This window comes from Canis lupus, chromosome 31, assembly GCF_003254725.2.
Source record: "Canis lupus dingo isolate Sandy chromosome 31, ASM325472v2, whole genome shotgun sequence".
NCBI classification, from domain to species: Eukaryota; Metazoa; Chordata; class Mammalia; order Carnivora; family Canidae; genus Canis; species Canis lupus.
Genome location: NC_064273.1, coordinates 36,099,789 through 36,121,694, shown reverse-complemented (window position 1 = coordinate 36,121,694; position 21,906 = coordinate 36,099,789). Strand labels below are relative to the sequence as shown.

At 57.7% G+C, this 21,906-nt stretch overlaps 2 protein-coding genes and 1 long non-coding RNA gene across 8 annotated transcripts in view; 2 read left to right on the top strand and 1 right to left on the bottom strand.

Annotated features, from left to right (window-relative positions):
- Positions 1-11,445, top strand: part of C2CD2 (C2 calcium dependent domain containing 2) — a 57,024-nt gene extending 45,579 nt beyond the window's left edge. The window contains exons 14-15 of one of the 2 annotated variants that reach the window (XM_049104632.1): positions 7,717-10,390; positions 11,257-11,445. In XM_049104632.1, coding sequence (XP_048960589.1) covers positions 7,717-7,979 — 263 coding nt within the window. In that variant the 3' untranslated portion in view covers positions 7,980-10,390; positions 11,257-11,445. Of the gene's footprint in view, positions 1-7,716 lie in introns of both variants that reach the window. The other variant, XM_049104633.1, reaches the window with a different exon arrangement.
- Positions 1,877-17,170, bottom strand: LOC112669163 (uncharacterized). Of its 4 annotated transcripts, none has more exons than XR_007407555.1 (5): positions 15,370-17,170; positions 14,156-14,425; positions 3,748-5,851; positions 3,161-3,311; positions 1,877-2,559 (listed from the first exon to the last, which is right to left on the bottom strand). It is a non-coding gene; the product is annotated as an uncharacterized LOC112669163 (long non-coding RNA). The 4 variants fall into 4 exon arrangements; XR_007407554.1 differs by having other exon boundaries at positions 3,748-5,181; positions 5,485-5,851; positions 14,156-17,169; XR_007407553.1 differs by having other exon boundaries at positions 14,156-17,170.
- Positions 17,171-17,559: 389 nt separating this feature from the next.
- PRDM15 (PR/SET domain 15) overlaps positions 17,560-21,906 on the top strand; it is a 64,752-nt gene continuing 60,405 nt past the window's right edge. The window contains exon 1 of one of the 2 annotated variants that reach the window (XM_025462048.3): positions 17,560-17,635. The gene's annotated coding sequence lies outside the window, so the exon portion shown is untranslated. Of the gene's footprint in view, positions 17,636-18,264; positions 18,476-21,906 lie in introns of those variants that run through there. The other variant, XM_049104631.1, reaches the window with a different exon arrangement.

Sequence of the window (21,906 nt, the reverse complement as noted above, 5' to 3'; positions counted from 1 at the left end):
CTTGCCAGGGTCTAAGCTAACGTTAGCTCCCATCACCTGCTTTCCTGCCCTGCTCCTCTGCAGACCCACCTCCCCCAGCACCTCGCCCCAGCCAGTGCACACACTCGCAGGGCAGGGTCGGGCCCCCCTGGAACCAGCGGGCAGGGGGGCAGTTTGAGGTCATGCCCAGAGCACCCCTTCTTCCGTGCTCCACCCCTGCCCCAGGAATAGAACTCTCCAGAACATTTAGGGGGGAGGTCACCGAGCGGCATATGACACCCATGCTGGGGCCCAAGAGACTCCGCACAAAACCCGCAGAGACCGGGCCTCCCCGAGCCGTGGAGATCGGCACCTCTGCTCCTTCTGCCTCAGAGTCTTCCCTCCGCCCCAAACCTGGCCAGACCTCAGCGCGCGGACCCGCCGGGGCCCCAGGGCAGAGAAGTTCCCCCAGAAAATGAACCGGTTAGCTTAATGCGTGTGTGGTGATGAGTAGTCGCGTCGTCGGAACCATCCCTTGTTTTCCATTAGCCTTAAGTTTGTGGATTTTGTCGACGCGCGCAGTTGTCCTTGGTGCTTTGGCATGACCGGGACCTAAAGACGCGTTCTGCGGGGATGCAGTCTGGGGGCTCGAGGTCAGTTCTAGAGCGGGGGGCGAGGGGGGCGTCAAGCCTCCCACACCTCAGCTCCTCCACGAGCGAGGATGCGCCCATCTCCAGGCAGGGACCCGGAGATCCCAGTGCAGAGACAGGATGGGAGACGGAATGCAGGCGCCTGACCCCGGCTGGGAGTCGTGGGTGCAGCTCAGTGCTAAGTCCTCGGCCACCCCGCCCCCCCTCCCCTGTCCCCCGAGAACGCAGACTTTAGGAGACCTTAGCACTCAGTCCTGAGGTCGGGAACCTTGGTAGGCTGTTCCTGCCGCCACAGCCCAGTGGTTCTGGAACTGGGTGATTGTGTCCCCCCCCCACACCCCCCAGGGGACCCTGCCAGTGTCCTGGGACAGCTTCAGCTGCCACAGTTGGGGGCTGGGGTGCTGCTGGCAGCAGGCACTAGAGGCCGGGGTGCAGCTCGCCAGCCCGCAGTGTGCCACACGGTGGCCTGTGGCCCTGTAGCTGAGGGCCCTGCTGTAGGGGCCTGCCCTCATCCCCGCCCCCCCTTCCTTGTCGGCTTCATGTGTGTCCCCGTGAGCCACACCCATGTGGAAGCAGGGGAGGCACAGATGGGGACCCACTGGAAGCCAGGAGGAGGAAAGAAGGAGGGAGAGGGCACGATCTCCAGGCCGCGTGATGGAGATGGGACCTCGGGCCCCGTCTGCCTGCTGGCCCGGGCCCGGGAGACTCCCTCGCTCCCGTACAGAAGGCGCAGCCCGGGTGATGGGAAAGGCGGCCTGGCTGTGGGTCCACAGGGCGCCCCCCGCCCCCAGTCTCAGGGCCAGCACCGCCCCAGGGAGCTCCCCCAGCCCCATGGAAGGCAGTGTGTGCGCTGGGCAGGGTAGAAGACGGGGTGCAGGGCGGGGTGCCCTCTCCTCTCCCTTCCTCCTCCCGATGGCCAACAGTCCGCTGCCTCTTCTCATGAACCCCAGCCCCCTCCCCCACATCCGCCCTCCTGTGTTCACTCTGAGAGGCCCTGCCTCGTCGACCCCAAGTCCATCCAGAGAGCACCCTTCCCTCGTCTGTTGCTTCCTCTGCTTTTCCTTCCGGAGAGTTCTTTCCCTTGGGCGTCTATCCTTGCTGTGCCATGGCCACGCTTCTCCTTTCCTGAACTGGACCCTTCCAAAAGGGCACTCTTGGGGACCGAGGTGCTGACAGGTGCGCTGGGGCCACCTCCAGGTGTGCTGGGGCACAGGGACCGCGCTGGACGTCTACCCTGATGGCACCACTGCACAGACCGAGAATTTTTTTCTTTTTAAGATTTTATTATTTATTTATGAAAGAGAGAGAGGCAGAGTCACAGGCAGAGGGAGAAGCAGGCTCCTTGCAGGGAGCCCAACACAGGACTCGATCCCGGGTCTCCAGGATCACGCCCTGGGCTGAAGGCAGGTGCCAAATCGCTGGGCCATCGGGGCTGCCCCAGACCGAGAATTTATAAAGGGGCGTATCTGGCAGTGTTTTCAAACTTGCTTCCCCCTTCCAGTGTTTTCTGAGCGATTTGGACACTGCATCTCCACGAGATGTTGTCGGAACCTCAGACGATGATGTGTTACGGGTGCCAGAGGGTAGATGTGCTCCAGCAACAGTTCTACCCTGGGGATCAAGGGAGCGCGCTCTCGTTTTTAAACCGAGGCTCGTTTTGGCTCCAGAACCACCCACCTGCACCTTGCGTCCCAGCAGGGAGTTTGCACGGGTCCCCAAGACTGCCCGCGTGGTTACGGTCCTCCTGGGGTTTCGCTGGTTGGAAATGCTGCAGCCAATGCAGGAAATCTATTCCCCAGATTCGGGTTTATTTTTAGCTTCACTGAGGGTCCGCGTGGTTGCCGGGCAACGGGAACGTACTCCCCGTGACCGTGTGTTCCGAGATGGTTAGGACGGCAAGGTCTGTGTTAGGTGTACTTTACGTTGGTAAGAACAAAAGTAGTGATGGAGACTTTGCAAAATATTAAAAAGTAAAAATAAATAAATAAATAAATAAATATAAATAAATAAATAAACCCAGAACTAAAACCCCGACCCCCAAGCCTTGCCAGGTGTCCTGCCCCGTAACCTCCCATGCGTGCCAGGTGTGATGCTTCGGGACTCACTGTCTGTCATTCTTGTTTTGCTCCTGCATGTTTTGCTTTTGACCTCTGACCTCTTCCTTCTCGCCATCGTGCTCATTCCCTTTAGCTTAAGAGGATCGCTATGCCAACCAGAATTAATTGCCTACACAGTAAGTCCTGTCTTCTTATTTTTTCTTTTTCCCCCCAAAATCGAGTACAGCCTTGTCCTGAGCAAAGCCTGTTCTGTTACAACAGGAAGCTGGTCCCCCTTCCCTTCCTCTCCCGTCACTTCCCAGCTCGACCGGCCCACGGTGTCTGTTTTCCCCACATTCCTCCTTAGACGTGTGCCGGGCGGGTTAGTGCAGCACCTTCGCCCGACCGGGGGGTGCAGGGGTGCTGCCCCCCAGCTCAGGGGACACGGCCCTGCACGCTGCCCTGTGCATACACACCGCTTCCCTTAGCCGTGCTCTGGTTCTACCAAGTACTCACTTTTGCAGACGGGCTCGCTGTGGTTTAGCTGGAGTTCACAAGCTGTTTGAGGGCAGCAACCTCCGATGTGCGAGGGGACTTTTGCTCCTTCCTCCCTACCTCTCAGAGGCCGAGATGGATTCTCCGGTGAGCCACTCACGTCTGTTAGGGTCTGTGGAGACAAAGGAGGATAAATTTGCAAATACTTGCTGTGTCAAAGCTCTATTTTGGAATAATTATTTTTGAATTTCTCCCTATTTGTTTAACCTTTGGCCCATTTCTGATTTTTTTTTTTTTAACCTTGCTAGAACCAGGGAAGGATGTTTTTGTTTTTTTTTTTTCCCCTCTTCTCCATCCCCCCATGTAAGATTTTGGCCACTTCAAATCTCATATATCTCCGCTCCAGATTTTACCTTAAGGAGTTTTTAAGATTGGAGGCGAGGTCTGAGTCTCGCTCCTGCCTGTTGGAGTGGCCGGACGTGGTCTGGAATAAAGGAGCTGGGCTTTATAAAGCCCACACCGCTCCAGCTCCTCTTGCTCAGGCCGCACGAACTTCCCTATCAGCAGAGGTGACCGATTCTGGGGGCCCAGAGGCAACGGGGACGTACCAAACTGTTGGTTATGGTCTTAGCCAGGGTCCTCCAGGGAAACAGAACCAAGGGGTGCTCAGGCGATTATGGGGTCTGATGGTCTGAAGTATGCGGGGTGGGCCGGAGGCTGAATTTCTTCCCCCGGAGGGAGGGAGCCCTTTGCGTTGGCTCTTCGGGTGTCCAGCTGATGGGCCGAAGCCCATGCACACATCCAGGTAGCTCGCTCTAGCCCGGGAGAGCCGGATGCAGGTGTTAACCACCTGCCAAGTGCCTTCCTGTGACACAGGAGCGTTTGACCGAATCGCTGGGCGCACCGGCCACGTTGACACAGAACAGAAGGCAGAGCAGCACAGTCTCGGGGCGAGAAAGTTCCAGGTGCTGTCACTCCCCAGCTGACGGGCGAGTGTGCTTGCCTGTCCGTCCCCCGCGGGGTGGTGGAGTCAGCGTCACCCCTGGGGCCTTGCTCTTCTGGCACTATTTACCCCAAAGGGAACTGTGCTTCGTGCCCAAGTTTAAACAGACCTTAACGTTTTTATTTAGAAAAACGAGAGTGGATGACCTCCGTTTATGCTCGTCATTCTTCACGTTCGATGGGTCTGGCATGGGCTTGCGTCACTAAAGCAGCCTGTCCTACACTCGCTACCAGCGTGCCTCTCGAGATTTATGTCGTTCCGTGAAGCCGGTCCACGTCCGTGTGGGGGTGCAGGGCTGGGCTCTGTGACGCCTCTGAGAGCTGAGGCCCACCACACTCCCGGGAGGCCTCCCTGGTGACCACCCACGGACACCTGCTGGCCACTTGTCTGGGGTGGGACCCATCCCCTGCCGGCTCACACAGCATCCCTCAGGTGTCCAGGGTAGCCAGGTGTGGGAACACAGGCCTTCTGCCCTGGTGCCCACGTTGGAGCAGAGCGCATCACTGCCAGGGATCTGATCTCCCTCAGGCGCCTCTGGGGGATGTACACGGGGTTCCAGCCTATAGATTTTAAGATCTATAAGATCTATATAAGGTCTATTTAAGATCTGTAAGATTTTAAGATTTTGCAAACCTTGGCCCCTCCTTTACCACGACCCCTCCATCCCAGGCGGTGGTATTGTCCCTGTAGATGCCGTGACAAGTCATGTAAAGTTAGGGGAATGCCAGGCTTGGTGACTCTCTCCAGTGACGTTGGGATGATGGGTACCCGGGGGGACACAGGACATCACCTGCTTCTGGTTTGGACGCTGAACAGTCAGGTTTCACAAAACAGCAGCCCTGTTCTGAGAGCCTCAGTGGGGATGGAAGCACAGAACACAGCCCGTGACCAGCCCCGTCCATGTGGGGTGCAGGAGCAGACCTTAGCTTGTGGGACAGACCACGGCAGGCAGGACGGTCTCAAGTCACTGTGGTACACAGCTCTTTCCACTTCACTGATTTAACTCACAGGCTGCAAGTCCCTGAGGGTTCCTCTGAATCTGAATATGCAAGAATTTGAATTTTAGTCATTTTAAAGTATATTTCATTTTTTTTTTAATTAAAGAGAGCATGCATGCTAGTCAGTGGGGAGGGGCAGGGAGAGAGGGAGAGAGACTCTCCAGCAGACGCCCTGCTGAGCATGGAGCCCGACGCGGAGCTCGATCCCACGACCATGAGATCACGAGCTGAGCCGAAACCAAGAGTCAGACACTTAACTGGCTGAGCTACCCAGGTGCCCCAAGTGCGGTTGCTTGCTTGCAAACATGCAGATTCCCTTTTTAGAGAATTTTGAGCACAGCCACCTCCTGCCTCTCTCCGTGCTCTGGCTTCCCTCCGAATCTGGTGCAAGCCCATGCTTCTCAACAGCCAGCTGCTGAGCCCCGCAGGGCAGGCTGGTCTGTCCCGTTGCACACTGCCTTGTGCTGGAAACGGACGGTCTCCCAGCTCTGGAGGCCAGAAGGTTGAGGTCAAGGTGTGGGCAGGGCTGGTTCCTCCTGCTGGCGAGGACGGAGGATCTGCTCCATGCTCTCCCCAGGCTTCTGGTGTTTGCCGGCATCCTTGACTTTCCTTGGCTTGTAAAAGCGTGACCCCCCATATAAGAACACGGTCATATTGGTGCAGCGCCTGCCCTAATTCACGGTAGATGAATCACCTCAGTGAAGACCCTGTCTGTAAAATAAGGTCACATTCTGAGCTACTGGGGCTCAGGACCCCAACGTAGGAATTCTGGAGGGGCATGATCCAACCCACACCACCACCCCTGCTCACACCGCAGACCCCAGACCCACTCTCGGTGCAGGGCCACCTGGTATGGGGTGTTCCAGGACAGCACCTGTTCCTGCTGGGCTTCCAGGTCCTGGAGCCTCCAACTGACCCGGGGATAGGCCGGTCTGCCCCCCTCGGGCTTCTAGCCCCCTGGGGACACTGTGGCATGGGGTCAGAGCACCTCAGGTTAACCAAATAGACCCTGCCTTCCTCTCCTCTGTTCTAGTGAGAGCCCACATTTATCTTCCCTTCAGGGACCCCAAGCTTAACCTAAAGCTGGTTTCTGTAGATCAGAAACACCTCCTTGGCCCCGGTGACCCAAGGTGGCCTTCAGGCTGGGGCCCCTCACTGTGCCCAGGGTATCCATCCGCCGGGAACTTAGCTGGTGGGTCCCGCTGCATCCAGCCCCCTGGCCAGACTGCACAGTCAAATCCAGCTGTTAGTGGTGATGGGCGTCGTGATAGGCCGCATCTCATGGGGATTTGAACAGCTCCGGGAATGGTCAGGGCCCCCAGAAGTGGCACAGCAGCCCCGTGGCCAGAGCAGAGCCACCTACACATTTACACTCCCCTTCCCGCTGTCCTGGAGACCCCAGCACACGGCCTCTCCGCACGAGCTAACTGTACACGTAGCCTCATGATTCTTCAGAATAGGCTATTTGATTATATCCAAAGAGAAAATTAAAGAAAAAAAAAAAGGATCTTTTCAGCAGCATTGACCAGATGATAGTCAGCCTCTGCCTCGGGGCTCGAGCTCTGCTCTACAGCTGAGCCTGGACAGAACACGTGGGAAGTTCATCCTCAGTGCCCCGTCCAGTGAGCAGCCTCTTAAAATCATGGGGTGTGCTGCTTTTCAGTTGTTTTTTTAAAATATTTTATTTATTCATGAGAGACACAGAGAGAGGCAGAGACACAGGCAGTGGGAGAAGCAGGCTCCCTGCAGGGAGCCCGATGCGGGACTCGATCCCAGGACCCCGGGGGGTCAAGCCCTGAGCTGAAGGCAGACGCTCGACCACTGAGCCACCCGGGTGCCCCTGCTTTTCAGTGTTGATTGTTCAGAGGTACACAGACAGGGGGGGCCCAATCCCGCCACCGTCCGCATGCGTTTCGTGTGGAAGAGCCAGCAGATGCTCTTCGTTATCCCCTCTGAATAAACACGATGGCTCCTGGTGTAGATCCTGGCTCCTGAAGTATTTGTTGGCCTTATGGTGACGATAAGGAATTGTCAAATAGCCATAAAGCTCCTCACCCAGATGGTCAGACTTCCTTCTTCCAAAGCCCGCAGCACCTCCACGCAAATGTAACGACCTCCAGGCTGGCTGGAAAGGTCCCCAGACCCTGCTGGGGTGTTAAGAGCACGACCATCTTTCCTGGGGCACAGAGCCCTTCAGCATTTCTGCCCTTTCCAAAGAAGGGGTGCGGTGGCGGGGGCGGTGGGGGACCCGAGGTGGGGACAGTCTGTTGCCATCTGCCTCGACTAGGAAGTCAGCCATAGAGCTCTCTGCCCGGGGATGCTCTCCAGCTCTCTGCTTCTCCCCAGCTCTCTGCTTCTCAGGCAAAGTCTTGTCCTTTTGAAAACTCCGGTGTGTGGTGTCCGGGCCCGTTCACCCCGCTTTTGCCCGTGGGCAGGGTGACAGCACAGTGAAGTAAGAAACTGCTCTTGGCAGAGGCCCCCAAACTTCCCCGGGTCTTTTCACCTTGGCCTCTCACGGTCCCGGGGTTTTCCTCCGCGGCCCACCTGACCAGCCCCCCTGTACTTTCCTCTTGCAGGAGGCATTTTAAGGAAAGGCGCGAAGCTGTTCTTCCGCCGGCGGCATCAGCAGAAGGACCCTGGCATGAGCCAGTCGCACAATGACCTCGTGTTCCTGCAGCAGCCGGAGGGAGCCCGGAGGAAGGGGGTGACGCTCACCAGGATCCTGAACAGGAAGCTGCTCTCCAGGCACAGAAGCAAGAGCGCCGTGAACGGGGCCCCGGTGGACCACGAGGCCGGCGGCCTGCTGCACCCGGACGCTGGAAGGCGCGGGCCCACCTAGCCGCCCGCCGGCCCGCCGGCCCGCCGGCCCTAGCTGGGGTTCCCCCGACAAGTTCATCTCCTAGAGGGGAATGAGAATCTGAGTCTCGGGCCAGGAGGTTCCCCCCAGAGAAAACTGACAAAGGCCGCTTTGCCACCCGATGCCAAAGGAGACCTGAAGGCGCTGCCCCGTGGGCTGTGCTCACATCTCAGAGCTCAAGTCAAATGTTAGAAAAAGATTTACGTTATGAACTAAAGAGCATCCCGTGAGAGACGGTGATGGGGCAGGTTTGGGGGACTCGATGGGACCCACTCAGCACTCGGACACCTGTTACCGTGGGTCCGCGCCTGGACCGCGTCGCAAGGCGGGGGTGGGTGTCCCTCTGTGCTGTCGCTGTGAACGCAACGGGTGGGTCACCTGTCCTCACCGGCTGCTCGGAATAGGGGTGCAGCTGGCTCTGAGTACAGAGAGGTGGGACACAGACAGGATTTGGGGTCGATGGAGAAATTACGGTGGTAACGGAGACGGTGTGCCTGAGGTAGGACGATGGTTGCCTTCGACATTAGCCATATAACTTGAAACCGTATGCAAACACTAAATCTATGCTGTGCACACTACTCTGAGCGCTCTGTACGTTTACTTTGAGCCTGTTTGCAAGTGGGAGCTCTCTCACTTCCTCTGTGCTTTTTACATTTTTCTCTACAGTGTCAGAAGCGCCTCATGATCCCAGTGGAGCCATCGACATGGGGCTTTTTCCCCCTCAACCCCCCGCTGGCATACTCAAGTGTGCAGGGGGCCTCCCGAGTACAGCTAGAAGCAGTGACAGCCCAGCACGGCGACCGTGCACACGCACGCACACACGCACACACACACACACGGGTTTTCTTTAGGACACGGCTGGTTTGCCAAATGTTGCAAGAGGCCAAAACAAAGTACACTGAGGACAAAAGAGAAAATTAGCGGAGGTCTGGAGGTCTCAGGTACGAGGTGTGAGCCTTAGGGATGGGCCAAGCTTTGCATCACACTCCTTTGGGGGGGCTCTTGAGAATTCTGCTGTAGACAGGGCTTGACACGTCTTGGGGTGTCCTTGCCTTGCTTGCCCGTGGGGACAGGAAAAAGAAAACCGTGGCCCGCTGCATGCCCATCCGCGTGCCCTTCACACCACGTCCCTGGTCCGCCCGCCTCTCCGTGTGTGCCCGTGCCGCCCGGAGGCCCCGCCTCGAGGGCCGTGGTCGTTCCTCTGAAAAGTTTTGATGCTTTACCGAGATTCACTTTTTTCCAGGAAGATTTGAAAGCCCGTTACGAAGCCTGACTTCTATCACGGACACGGAATCCGGGGAGCTCCTTCCCACAAGCATGTTTGTCGACCCTTAAATTATCTATTTCGGGGGCCGTGGAGCCACTGCCAAACAAAAACCTTCGTGCAAACAGAACCCCCCCCCACACCCCTTTTCTTGAGGGAACAAATTCTCAGACGACATTAAGAATCTCACTTTGCAAGACACGTTTAGAAATCCCTCGGCGTCCCCGGAATTACCAGGTGATGGTAATTCCGTAAAAACGGGTTTTTACGGTGAACGTCCTGAGTTTCGTCGGTGTGACACCGCACGGGGCATTCCGACATCTAATAACCACGTCACTCCCTGCGGGTTCGTAGTCACTACTAGTCTTTTTTTGGAACACATCTGGTCACTCCTGTTTTACCGGTAGGATTGCTGCCCTTGGGACACTGGAGAATTAATTGTCCAGGACGTGGGGCAATTTCAGGCACCTGAGCAGGACTAATTCTTAGCACAGTCTTTTGCTTGACTGTGATGTTTGGATCAACTCGATTTATTCAATGTGACGATATCAGGGTTTTACTTGGGAGCTCTCTCGCTCTCAAAAAAAAAAAAAAAAATAATAATAATGTCTCTGCTATTCCCATTTCTGACGGGCCCCGTGAGTCTTTTGCTCCCTGCTGGATGCTTTGGTCAAGGGCTCTTGCTGTCTCAACTTCCCGATGACCGGAGGCCTCGTCCAGGTCCCGTGCAAGCGGCAGGTGGGCTGAGTGTCCCACATGCGAGAGCCACAGGGCGTCAAGATCATGCTTCTGTGCATCTGTCGGGCACACGTCGGCAGCTCCGTACCTTTGCATAGGACCCCGGAGCCCCTCCTCAGGACGCACACACACGTTTTCTCCATCTGGGGGCCTCTTCTGAAGTCAGCGGACGAGGACGTAGCAGGGAGCTCACGAGCCGAGCATGAAGGGTGCGTGCACGCGGCACCGAGAGACCACGGGCCTGCGGATCCTGCGAGTGCCGCCCTCCTGGCCGTTGACCCCAACTGGTGCCTGCGCGGTGGGGGTCTCCGTGGCAAGGACACGTCACGATCCACCAGATGCCACGCACGCCAGCCTGCAGATCACCTCATTCCCTTGCCTTTCCGTGCGTGTGAGTGGCTGCGGGGCTTTTTTTGTTTCGCCGTCACGGTATTTTTGCAGGGCGGTGTTGCAAAGTGAGGTCTCTCGAACGCTAATAGGAGCGTGTGTCTGCGCGGCTGGGACCAGGCCTCACGTGGGCGGTCGCGAGCTCTGTGTTCAAGGACGTGCCTGGGTTCTTTGCAGAGAAAGTTGAGGGAGCTTCAAGGGTGTGTGTGTCATTAACGTAGCAATAAAAGCACTGATCTCCTTGTCCCTCCTTGTCCCGTTGGAAACCCGCTGTGAAGGAGGTTTAGACAGAGCACTTTATTTAAATCAACGCTCAAGCGTAAGCTGCAAGCCGGCCCTTGATCCCACCCCCCATAGCTCCTTGCCCACGAGTCACGAATTTGGTGCCTGTTTAGGGTTTTGATGGGTTTTACCAGCTGCGTCTATAGAAGAGAGTTGCAGACTTTCTTCTCCAGCAGAAAGTGACAACTTATGTCGCTGCCACCAGTTGCAGGGCTTTTCCCAGGAATAGGCCCACAGCTCCCGGTCTTGACAGCTCAGCTCAGAGCACAGGCTGGGAGCCGCTGGGTGCGACGCCAGTCTTGCATGGGCGTGGGCTCGGTGCCAGGCCCTCCGTCCGCTGCCCTGCACCTGCTCAGGCCCCACTACCAAAGTGGCACGGACACGCTGGTGCTGCTGTGTTCTTGCAAGGAAAACTCAGGTCCCCTCCAGGCCCTTCCTTTCAGCATCCCTGTTGTAGTGGGAGGGGGCATCAGGAAAACCTCGACCCGCTCAGGTCACCCGGCTTCCCACTGACGGATTAGCCTTGTAGGGTTTCCCTCCCTTGCCTCCCAATGTCACTTCAAAGCTACATTTTTTTTTTTTTTAAAGGAAAGGTTTTCCCGGGTACGTGGGCAGGTCTGGCGTGACGATCGGGTGTGGTGACGAACGTGCCGGACAGCGATCATATTGCTTGGTAGCACTTTAAACACAGATCCCGCTCCTATACCAAACTGTGGAAGATGTGGCCGCCACGGGAACGGTCTTTGAAAGAAATAAACGTGCACGTGGAACACGAAACACCGAGTTGTGTCTGCTGAGCCCCGGGGTCCTGGGTCACCTTCCGTCTGCTGCGTGAGGCTCGGCAGCCCGGGTGCCGCCCATGTGGCCGCTGCTGCTTGCTTCGTTCCTGGCAGAGGCCCTTCCTATCCTTGTCCCGACTCGACGCTGGCATCCTGTTGCAGGCCTGGAGAAAGTCAACGTTTCCGGTGACCCCTGGGGTCATGGTGGGTGGTGGGTGCTACCTGCCAGGGTCTGCTTGGCCCGGGTCCTCCAGCGGTGCAAGCTGGCACGAGGCGACCCTGCATGGTCCCCAGGCACCTTCTGACGAGCTCTCTCCCCGTGGTCAATGCCCGCCCCGTGTGGAGCAGGCTCCTGTGTGGGGCAGGTGTCACAGCAGCACGGGGCTCGCGGTGGCTCCTGGGGGGGACGGGGCAGCTGGCTCTGGAGCCGGGCACGGCCAGGCGGGTGGACAGGTCCCGCACAAACCCTGCAGGCATCTCGGCTCCTTCCGGGGGGGTCCTTCCCGGGGGTCCGTGTCTCTGCTTCTCCCTCCTCCCTCTCTGAGCCCAGGCACTACAGCAGTTGTGGAAGTGGTGATCTGCGGTCCAATCTGCGCGGAGGCCACAGGAGACCAGCTGGGCTCGCTGCAAAGCCAGCCTTGTCCCAACTTACCAGCTTTCTTAACCGGATCTCCTGCCCGTCACCTCGAGGCACACACCGTACTCTTACCAACCCCAACAGCACTGTCAGTATTTTTTTTTATTATTATTTTAGAGCGAGAAGAGAGAAAGTGCATTGAGTGGGGGGAAGTGGCAGAGGGAGGGAGAGAGAAAATCTGAAGCAGGCTGCACGCCCCGTGAGAAGCCCGACGTGGGGCTCGAGCTCACAATCCCAAGATTGTGTGACCTGAGCAGAAAACAAGAGTCGGACGCTCAACCCCCGGAGCCCCCCAGGTGGCCCTCACTGCGAATGGACACCCCTCGTCCCCAGCACGTGCCGCTCCCGTCCGATGACCTAACCATACACAAGCCCGCCGTTTCCAGGAAGTAGCTCCTGCCACCACGGACGGATGGCCCAGAGCACAGGGCGCTTCTTTCAATCCCTGTCACTTGCCTCCGTATCTGTCCCTCTCATGCTGGCTCCTAAGCAGGCGGTGCATCCATCCCTCGGGCTTGGGACAGTGGGCACGTAGTGACCGGTATCAGCTGACAGCCCTAGAGGAACACATCTGGGAAGTTCGCTGATGTCCGCTTTTCCCCACTCATCAGAGCCCGGGGTCGGGGGACAGAGCCCGCTGTGGCGGGGATGCCTGTGACACAACCGCGCTATCGTTTACCTTGCTCGCCCCTACAAATAGTGTCGATGTCAGTGCATCGTGTGTAGAAAAGGCAGGATGCTCACCAGGGAGGTCTGGATCCCAGGATGGATGACTCGGCAGTGTCCTCGCTGAAGGGGAAGATGCCAGACCAGACCCTCCTCCCACGGTGCCCTAGAAGCACCAATTTCACACACTGCCCCCCGCGTCCCCTGCTCCAACTGCCACTGGCACAATGCGAATCGTACCACACCGTCCCCCTGCCTGTGCCAAGCATTCAAAACTATTGATTATACGGATATCAATATTTATAAAGTGGGATGCTTAGGTGCCTTGGGCTACTTGGTATTTTATACAAAAGCTACATAAAGATTGTCACAGGGATGGTCGCGAATGCGAAATGAGCACTTAACTATGTGCCAGAATTTTTTTCAGAGTTTTACATCTACTGACTCATACATTCTTCGAAATAATCCCATGATGGGGCCACCTGGGTGGCTCAGTGGTTGAGCATCTGCCTTTGGCTCAGGGCGTGATCCCAGAGTCCCGGGATCGAGTCCCACGTCAGGTTCCCTGCATGGACCCTTCTCCCTCTGCCTGTGTCTCTTCTCTCTCTCTCTCTCATGAATAAATAAAATCTAAAAAAAAAGAACATAAAATAATCCCATGAGATGAGGAAGCTGAGGCACACAGAGGTAAAGTAACTTGCCCAAGATTACACAGTGGATAAGCAGCACAACCAGAATTGACCCCAGGCTGCCCTGCTGGAGAATCCCTGCCCCGAGCCACGGGCCTCTGCTACCTTGCATCAAATGGAGAGACCAGGACATCATCTTTTCTAAACTTTCAGCCCCCCGTTATGGGGGAGAATGCTGTTATAAAGCGAGATGCAATGCTTTGCACATTTTGAGAATTAAATTATTCGTTGCTCGGATCTATCTGGACAAGAAAAATTAGCCAGATCACAAAGCCAGAGGTGGTGTAGAGAAGTGGCTTTGGATAATATATATATATATTAAAATATATATTTAAAATATAAATTAAATAAAAAATATATAAAATATATATATTTAAAAAATATATATTTTTTATAACATCCGGTACAAAAAGGAGTCAATTAACAAAAAAACAGAGCTGATGAGCCATGTTAGTTAGAAATCGCATGTCTGAGGCAACCAGGCACAGGGCTGAGCGCATCATCCCCGGTGTGGGGCCACACCGTATCGCGATGACACCTTAATGCCACCGCTGGTGGCTGCTTGGGAGGAACAGCGCTCGTAGGAAAATCCACTCAGTAACGGAAACTCTTCTGCTTATTCATTTTTAATTCCCCAACTTTTAAAAATTTTAAACCTACAGAATAACCCACATAGACTTCAACTAGATTCACCGGTTTTGGTATATTTGCTTTACCTATGCACCATCCATTGATCAATTGATTCGTTGTTGTTTGGAGACCTCGTGTGTCACCCAGAATTCTTCAGAATGCGTTTCCTAAGGAGGATGGCCTCTTCACATCACATCCTCAATGGTTATCGTGCTTGGGAAGCAGGACGTAGATGCGAAACTACTATCCAGTGTCAGAGGCCCCATTCAGATCTCCCCCACTGCCCAAGAACATCTTTTATAGGTTTTTCTTCTTTTTCTTTTTCTGCTTGGGGTTCAGGCAAGGTTTCTACATTGCTTTGGTTGATAATAAAAATTGGACACTTTCAGAAATAACACTCTTTAAAAAAAATCTTTAAAAGTTTGGGTAAGACAAAAACCATATGATTTCACTCATATGTGGGATTTAAGAAAGAAAACATGAACATAGAGGAAGGGAGGGAAAATTAGGTGAAAATTGAGAGGAAGACACACCATAAGAGACGCTGAACTCTAGGAAACAAACAGGGTCGCTGTGGGGGCGGGGGCGGTGAGTAACTGGGTGATGGGCATGAAGGAGGGCACTTGATACAATGAGCACTGGGTGTTGTATGCAACTGAGGAATCACTCTATTCTACCTCTGAGACTAATAAAAAAATTAAAAAATAAAATTTTGGATACAAATCTGCCTTAAGACAAGTTATTTCCAGCCTTCATAGAAGGAATATATTAAACACATTGGGAATTCTTTTGAAGATGCTATGAGCATCGTGAATATGAATCCCAGCCCTGTGCTGCACGTATGATGAGAAATGGCGTTAGGTGGCCTCAGGTCTTCCACTTTTACAGGTTTTCACTCTTGGTTTAACCTGCCAATTTTTTTCTGCAAACAATCTGCTTTTGTTCACGCGTGCCAGTACCTCTGGTGTGCAGAGGCCCAGAGAACCAGCCACCTTTGAGAATTGTGAGTGGTCACTGGCGGGGGCGGAGGCGGGTGTGTGGGAGGTAGGTGAGGGGTGCACATTAGCTGTAGGAGTCAGTCTGGGGCTCTTGGGGATTGAGCAGAGACCTGAATGCTGAAAAGATGCGGGTGGAAAACCTTAGGAAAGCACTGCGAGGTAGAGGATCTGTGCAAAAGATCTCGAGGACGTGTGTGAGGGACAGAAGTCTGGAGGGAGACTGGGGTCCCCCAGCTGGGTGGGGTATGAACGGGGTAAAGGTGAGGTGATCAAGACCATAGGAGATCGTGGAGCAGACCTACCGCAAGTGCCGCTGGGAAGTCGCCCTGGGGAGGGCGGCTTGCCCCTCTGCACCTGCTCAACCTTCACACTTATGGCGGAGCCCTTTTGATGGTCCTTATTACTGACCTTAGACACACGCCAATCCGTACAAGTAAGTCTGACTGTAGAATAAAGTCCCGATCGTGGGACTGCCAGGCCCCAGGCCCTATGCATTTAGAATTTCTATATTAACAAATGGCCTGGACGAGGGCTATCCTCAATTATTCTCCCACCAGGAAAGGATGAAACAGCTTATTTTCTACAATCTTCAAAATAATGCTATTAAGCTTAAAAAAAAAAAAAAAACTTTGCTAATGTAGCAGGTAAAGACGATTGCACTGCAATTTTGCTTTTTCTCTCATGACCATATATAGCTGAGTAGCTTTGCTTATGCTTAAAAGCCCTTGTCTTTCCCTTACTGGGGACTTTCCATTTTCTATGCGGTTCTCTATCTTTTTCCTCTTGATTCCTAGGAGCTTCCTCTGTAGGAAGGAAATGAGTCCTTTCTGACATCAATTTCCAATCACTTCCTGTCAGTGCATCCCCTCTTGGACTTTAGTGGGGGAGCTTTCTGCCTGAATGCTGAAAAGATGCAGCTGGAGAACCTTAGGAAAGAAAACAGAACCGCAGAACAAAGAGAACAGTTCTCTGGCCCTGCCCCCCAGACTAAAGGACCCCTCCAGCCCCTTCTATTTGTAGGTTTGTGGGCTCAGGTACATTTGATGCAGGGGGTCAAGAGGCCACACAGGCCACCAGGACCTGGGGTGTGGGCGGGGCAGAGACACCTCCAGGGAGCAGCCTGGCCTTCAGAGCCGCCCTAACCGGGGCAATGCTTTTCTGGAACTTTCCACATGGCAGCCTCGCTCTGGTCCAGGTGTGGATTTCAGGAGCCCACCTGCCCGGATGGGTCCAGATGCCCGCCCCTATCTGCTGCCGAGCCTCTCTGGGCGGCTAAGTCACCTGTGCGTGTTCCCAGAGGACTAAGAGGAAGGCAGCACCCCATGCCCTGCGTTCGGAAGCACCCAGGACCTGGCAGCAAGCCTCAGCCTGCTCTGCTTGCAAAGAAAAAATGTGACCACCCCCCGCCCCCACTTGCAAGGGAACGTAGGGCTCCAGCGGCCCCCAGAAGAGACTTACAGGGCCCCGGGGCCGCTGGGGCCTCGGCTGCCAGGGTCTCGGGACTGGACAAGCCTCGAGGTCCAGGATGGGGCACATGAGGATGGGGCGGCAGAGCCAGCCCCGCGGCTCCCAGGCCGGTCAGGATCTGCAGCCCGCTGCTCTCCTGTCCACACCACCCGCCCTTCCACTATCTGATCCACATCACCCGCTCCCGGTTCCACACCGGTCACTCTCCCACCCCGTCTACACTGCCCTTGCCCTCTGCTCTCCCAACCACCCACCCTCACCACTCTACTGTCCATGCTGCCCGCTCCCGGGTCCCCAGCACCCGCTCTCCCATCCACACAGCCTTGCTCCCCGTCCACACCGCCTGCGACCTGCTTGCTGCAGGTTCATGCCTCCCGCTTCCGGGTCCACACCACCCACTCTCCCATCCCCTGTCCGCACGGCTTTTCTCACTCCCCGTCCACACCACCTGCGACTGGCTTGCTGTAGGTCCACGCCGCCCGCTCCCGGGTCCACACCACCCGCTGTCCCGTCCCCTGTCCGCGCGGCCTTTCTCACTCCCCGTCCACACCGCCTGCGACCCGCTTGTTGCAGGTCCACGCCGCCCGTTCCCGGGTCCACACCACCCTCTCTCCCGTCCCCCGTCCGCGCGGCCTTTCTCACTCCCCGTCCACACCGCCCGCGACCCGCTTGCTGCAGGTCCACGCCGCCCGCTCCCGGGTCCACAGCACCCGCCCTCCCGCTCCCCGTCCACACCGCCCGCGACCCGCTTGCTGCAGGTCCACGCCGCCCGCTCCCGGGTCCACAGCACCCGCCCTCCCGCTCCCCGTCCACACCGCCCGCGACCCGCTTGCCGCAGGTCCACGCCGCCGGCTCCCGGGTCCACAGCACCCGCCCTCCCGCTCCCCGTCCACACCGCCCGCGACCTCGCTGGCTGCTGCGGGTCCGCCGGCCCCCCGTCCGCGCCGCCCGCTCCGCCCGCTCCGCCGGCGCCTCTGCCCGCGGACTACAACTCCCAGAATGCCCCGCCGCCGCCCCCCGGCTTCCGGTGCTGCGCAGTTTCCGGAGCGGATCGCAACCCGGAGTCCGGATCCGAGCCCGCTCTGCACATTCCACAGGCAGGTAAAGCCCGGGGCCCCGCGCCCGCCGCCGCCCCCGCGCGCCGCCCCGGCCCCGCCCGGCCCGCGCCCGCGCCCCGCGCCCGGCCCCGCGCCCCGCGCCCGGCCCCGCCCGCCCGCCGCCCGCCCCGGTCCAGCCGCCATGCCGACTGTTCTTTGTTACATTCGCCGGCTGCGGGCTCCGTGGGCGATCGGAGTCAAAACCCGGCTGGATTTCCCGGAGCCGCTCCGGGATCGCCCTGCGCGCCGCCGCCCCGCGCCCCGCGCCCCGCGCTCCGGGCCCGCCGCCTCCGGCCTCCGCCGCCGCCGCCGCCGCCGCCGCCGCCCCCGCCCGGGGCTCGGGCCGCGCTCGCCCGGGGGTGCGGCGCGGGGCTCCTCCGCCCCCGGCCCCGGCCCGCGGTCCCCGCCCCCGCCCCCGGCCCCGGCCGCCCTCGCCGCCCGCCCGGCGGGATGTCAGCGGCGCGGTCGTCGGAGGCTCCCCCAGCACCCGCGTCTGCAAACCCGCGGGGCGGCGGGGGCAGGTGACACGGCGGCGCGCAGGTGGAGGCGCTCGCCAGGTGCGCGGCGGGGTCGCCATGCGGACCCCCCGGGAGCCCCCCCCGCGCGCCCGCCCTGCAGGAGCCCCCGGCCCGGGGCGCCCCGGCCTCCCCGACCTCCCCCCGCCCCCGGGGCGCGGCCAGCGGTAAGCGCAGGTGTGACCTCGCGTGCACGCGGCCCCTCCGTGCATTCACAGCTGCCGGCGCACCGCCCCGTCTGCACGAGCCACTTCCCTAAAAATCCAGATTCACTGGAGACGTTCGGAGAAGCCGGTGTGGTTCCAGGTCGTATCGCCGAGGATGAAAAAGTAAAGCAGCCACTGGCCCTGTGAACAGCCTCAAAGGGCAGCGGGGGGACAACTCGCCCCCCCCCCGCCGCCCCCCCCCCCCGCCGCCCCCAGTGATACTTTGTATCACATCTGTAGGGTTTCCCATTGTCCACGTTTTCCCAGCTCCACGGGGCTCCTCCGCATTTCCCTGACATCACCAGCCTTTATGGCGAATGGTTAAGACGGAGACCTATAGTTTGGGGTTTGGAAGGGAAAAGCCACCCACATCTCTCCTTTTCGGAGTTTTCCCCCTGTTGACATCTCCGACTCCTACTTTTGCAAAGAGGAAAAAAAGTTCCTGATAGTATAAGGTTGTGTCTTGTTGGGGAAGCACAAAGGAAGGTGATTTTTTTTTTATACCCCCTAGAAGATACATATATTAAAAAAAAAAATTAACCCCAGTTATAAGGCTGGGTCATTAGAGTTGGGAAAGATCTCTGTTTGCCTCCGCTAGTACCTCCCTCATTATTATTCTTTTGATATCGTTATCTGGGGAGGAAGCCAAGGAAGAGAACGCACCTCCCATTTTGCAGACTTTAGGGGAGATTTAAGGTACGTCTCTGATCCACGTGATTTCAGAGGGCAGGTTTGTCAAGCAACGACTGACACGGTCTCCTTTGCACGTGCGTGAGGGATGGGTGGTGGCCGCCCAGCTCACCTCAAGCAGTTCATGGGTGTGTGTTTTCCTCCCTTTGGCCATTCGTCCGGCAAATATTTATTCATTGTGGGCCTATCATGTGCTGCGCGCTGCTCGGAACAAGAGCGAAGACCCTGCCTCTTGAACCTAATGATGTTCTGGAGGGAGGGTGGCGGGGCAGGAGCGGGGTGGGGGGGACGTTAACAAGAAACGGTACAATTCAGTTAGGGAGACGGAGCCAGGGACCTTTGGGCTGAGACCAGCGCAGGGGTGAGTCTGTCACGGGCAGAGGAGCGGCAAGTGCAAAGGCCCTGGGGCAAAAGAAGCTTTGCATACCCAAGGATGAGAAAGGGAGTGTGACCCAGTGGGGAGGGTGCAGGAGGGCAGCACACACTGTCCGCCTTCCTGAGTTTATCCTGAGCACCAATGGGTGCCACAGGGGGCTTTGGGCAGGGGTGGGACACGACCCTGTGGTTGCCACGTGGGGAATCCAAGCCTGACAAGATTCCATTACACACAGGGTGGAGGCAAGAGGCAAAGGGGGAACCAGGACAAAGTGTATATCCCTAGAGCCAGGAGGCCCTGCTGCCGATTTGGTTGGGAAATGTGCAGTGGGCGACAGCAGGTGCAGGTGACAGGTGTGTGCGGACTGGGGAGGCCGGAGTGGCGACCAGGGGGAGTCAGGGCCCTGCAGGCAGCAGCATCTTCAGCCTCTGGGGTGGGAGAGACCCCTGCTGGGGGCCTGGCGTCTGGGTCCTCGCCTTCCCTATGCACTCCGATCCGAGGAAGGGTCCGGCAGAGAGCAACCCCCATCTCCAGGCTTGGGGTGGGCAGTGGCCCTGGGGTGCAGAACCTCAGAATGCCCGCAGATAGGTGGGTGTCGGGGGGAGTGGCTTCTCTGCGTGTAGGAGACCTCAGGCTTTCCACGGACGGAGGGGGTGGGGACCCGTGAGTGGTCACGGGGGTCGCTGATGAGTGGCCGCAGGAGAGGCTGGTGATCGAGCTCGTCGCTCTGCAGAACGAGGCTTCCCGCGCTCACGTTCAGAGGAACGAACAGGAAGAGGCTGGAGGTCTGTCACTGACAGGTGAAGCGCCCGAGAGGCCTCCCGCCCCAGGCAGCCCCAGCGGCTTCTGTGCTAGGTGGCCCTTGATCCAACCGTGAACCGTGTGCTGGCGTTTTGTTGGGCTCAGTGGGGTTCCAATGATCGCAGCGCTAACTCAACCCGGAAGGAATTCTCACGCGCTCTGGTCACAGAAAATCAAGACTAATTTGATTTATGGGCGTAAACGGACGCGCATCTTTGCAGGGTGGGCAGTAGAGTCATTTCGGGCACGAACACGGAGCAGAGGGTTTAGGGCGTCTGCAGGGAGGGGGCGGGAGATCCCAGGCAGAGACGCGCCCCGAATTTCCTGACCGTGGAGGGGGAGCTCGCTCCTCTGCCTCGCGAACAGATGGCACCAGATATCACACTGCTGTGCTCGATTCCAATAGACGTGTTTAGAAGAGTGACCTAACGGTTTTATTTTAAGAAGCCAATATTTATAATATGCTGGAAATTACGTCCCTTGCAGCTGTTAAGACTAAGGACGAGCAGTCTGAGCTGTCGGCCCCAGTGCAGGGAATGTCAGCCTGGAGCCAGGCATCAGGTGGGGTCGGGCCCGAGGGCCGCCCTGGGGACACGGGGATGGGAGGTGACGTGGGGGCAGGTGCCACGTCCAGAGGGAGAGAGGACCCCGGGGCAGCCTGGGTCACCCCTCCGCCAGGGGTGGCTTTGGACAGGAGAGGAGCTGGGAAGGCGCCCCCAGAGGGACCCGGGGGTGGGGCAGAGGGCCTCCTGCAGAGTGCCACCTGGTGCCTAGCGCTGATGGAGGGCTGGCTCCACCGGCTGGGAGGTGACATGGGAGGTGACAACGCTTGGGTGGAGCCCCGGGGCCCATCCTCCCAGGCAAGAGGGAACGGGCGGTGAGGAAGCCAGTTCTTTTGCAATAGAAAGAACCGGGGCTCTAGAGCCTTGGGGGAGGTGACGTTAAGGAAAACATTCCTGTTTGCTTTAACGCATGGGCTTGGGCTGAGGCTGACGTGAACATTCCCAGGCTAGAGGTGTGTACTGAGGAGGCTGCGGGTGGCACCCGGCCCCCCAGGGGAAAGTGGGCATGGCCTGCCCATGTGGGGCAGGGCACGAGTGCACTGCCCAGGAGGGGCCTGTTGGATGAGGTCCTAAGGATTGGGTAGGACTTTGACAGATGCAGGGAGGGCATTTCCAGAACAGGAAACCAGGAGAAGGGGCCACGGAGGCTGGAAACTGGCTGTGGATGATGTGGGGCGCAGAGGAGCCCTTGGAGGGGTGCCGGGGGGCAGCTCGGGGTCACAGCGCGGGCCCCGCTGAGGCCTCTCATCCTAATAAAATCCACAGAAACCCAACTCTGGGCCCTCCCCCGAGCCTTCCCGAGCCTGCAGGCTCGCAGTTCCACAGACTCACATACAACTGAAGGGCATCTTCATCTCCGAGATGACACCCTTCTTTGCCGGGTCTGTGCCGCGTGTCGCTGGCTCCGCTGGGCTTGTTCTTGGTCTTGGGCACGATCGGCGTCTCCAGCTCGGACCTGCGAGCGTTGATGGGTTGCCAGTATCGGCAGAACCCCGGTACCAAACGGCCTTCTGCCCTTGGTGCTGCGGGAGGCAAACTCTTTGAGAGTCGGGGTGTCCTTAAGTCACGCTCCACGCGAGGATAATGCTTGGGATGCTGTGGCGGGGCTGTCACTTCCCGTGCTC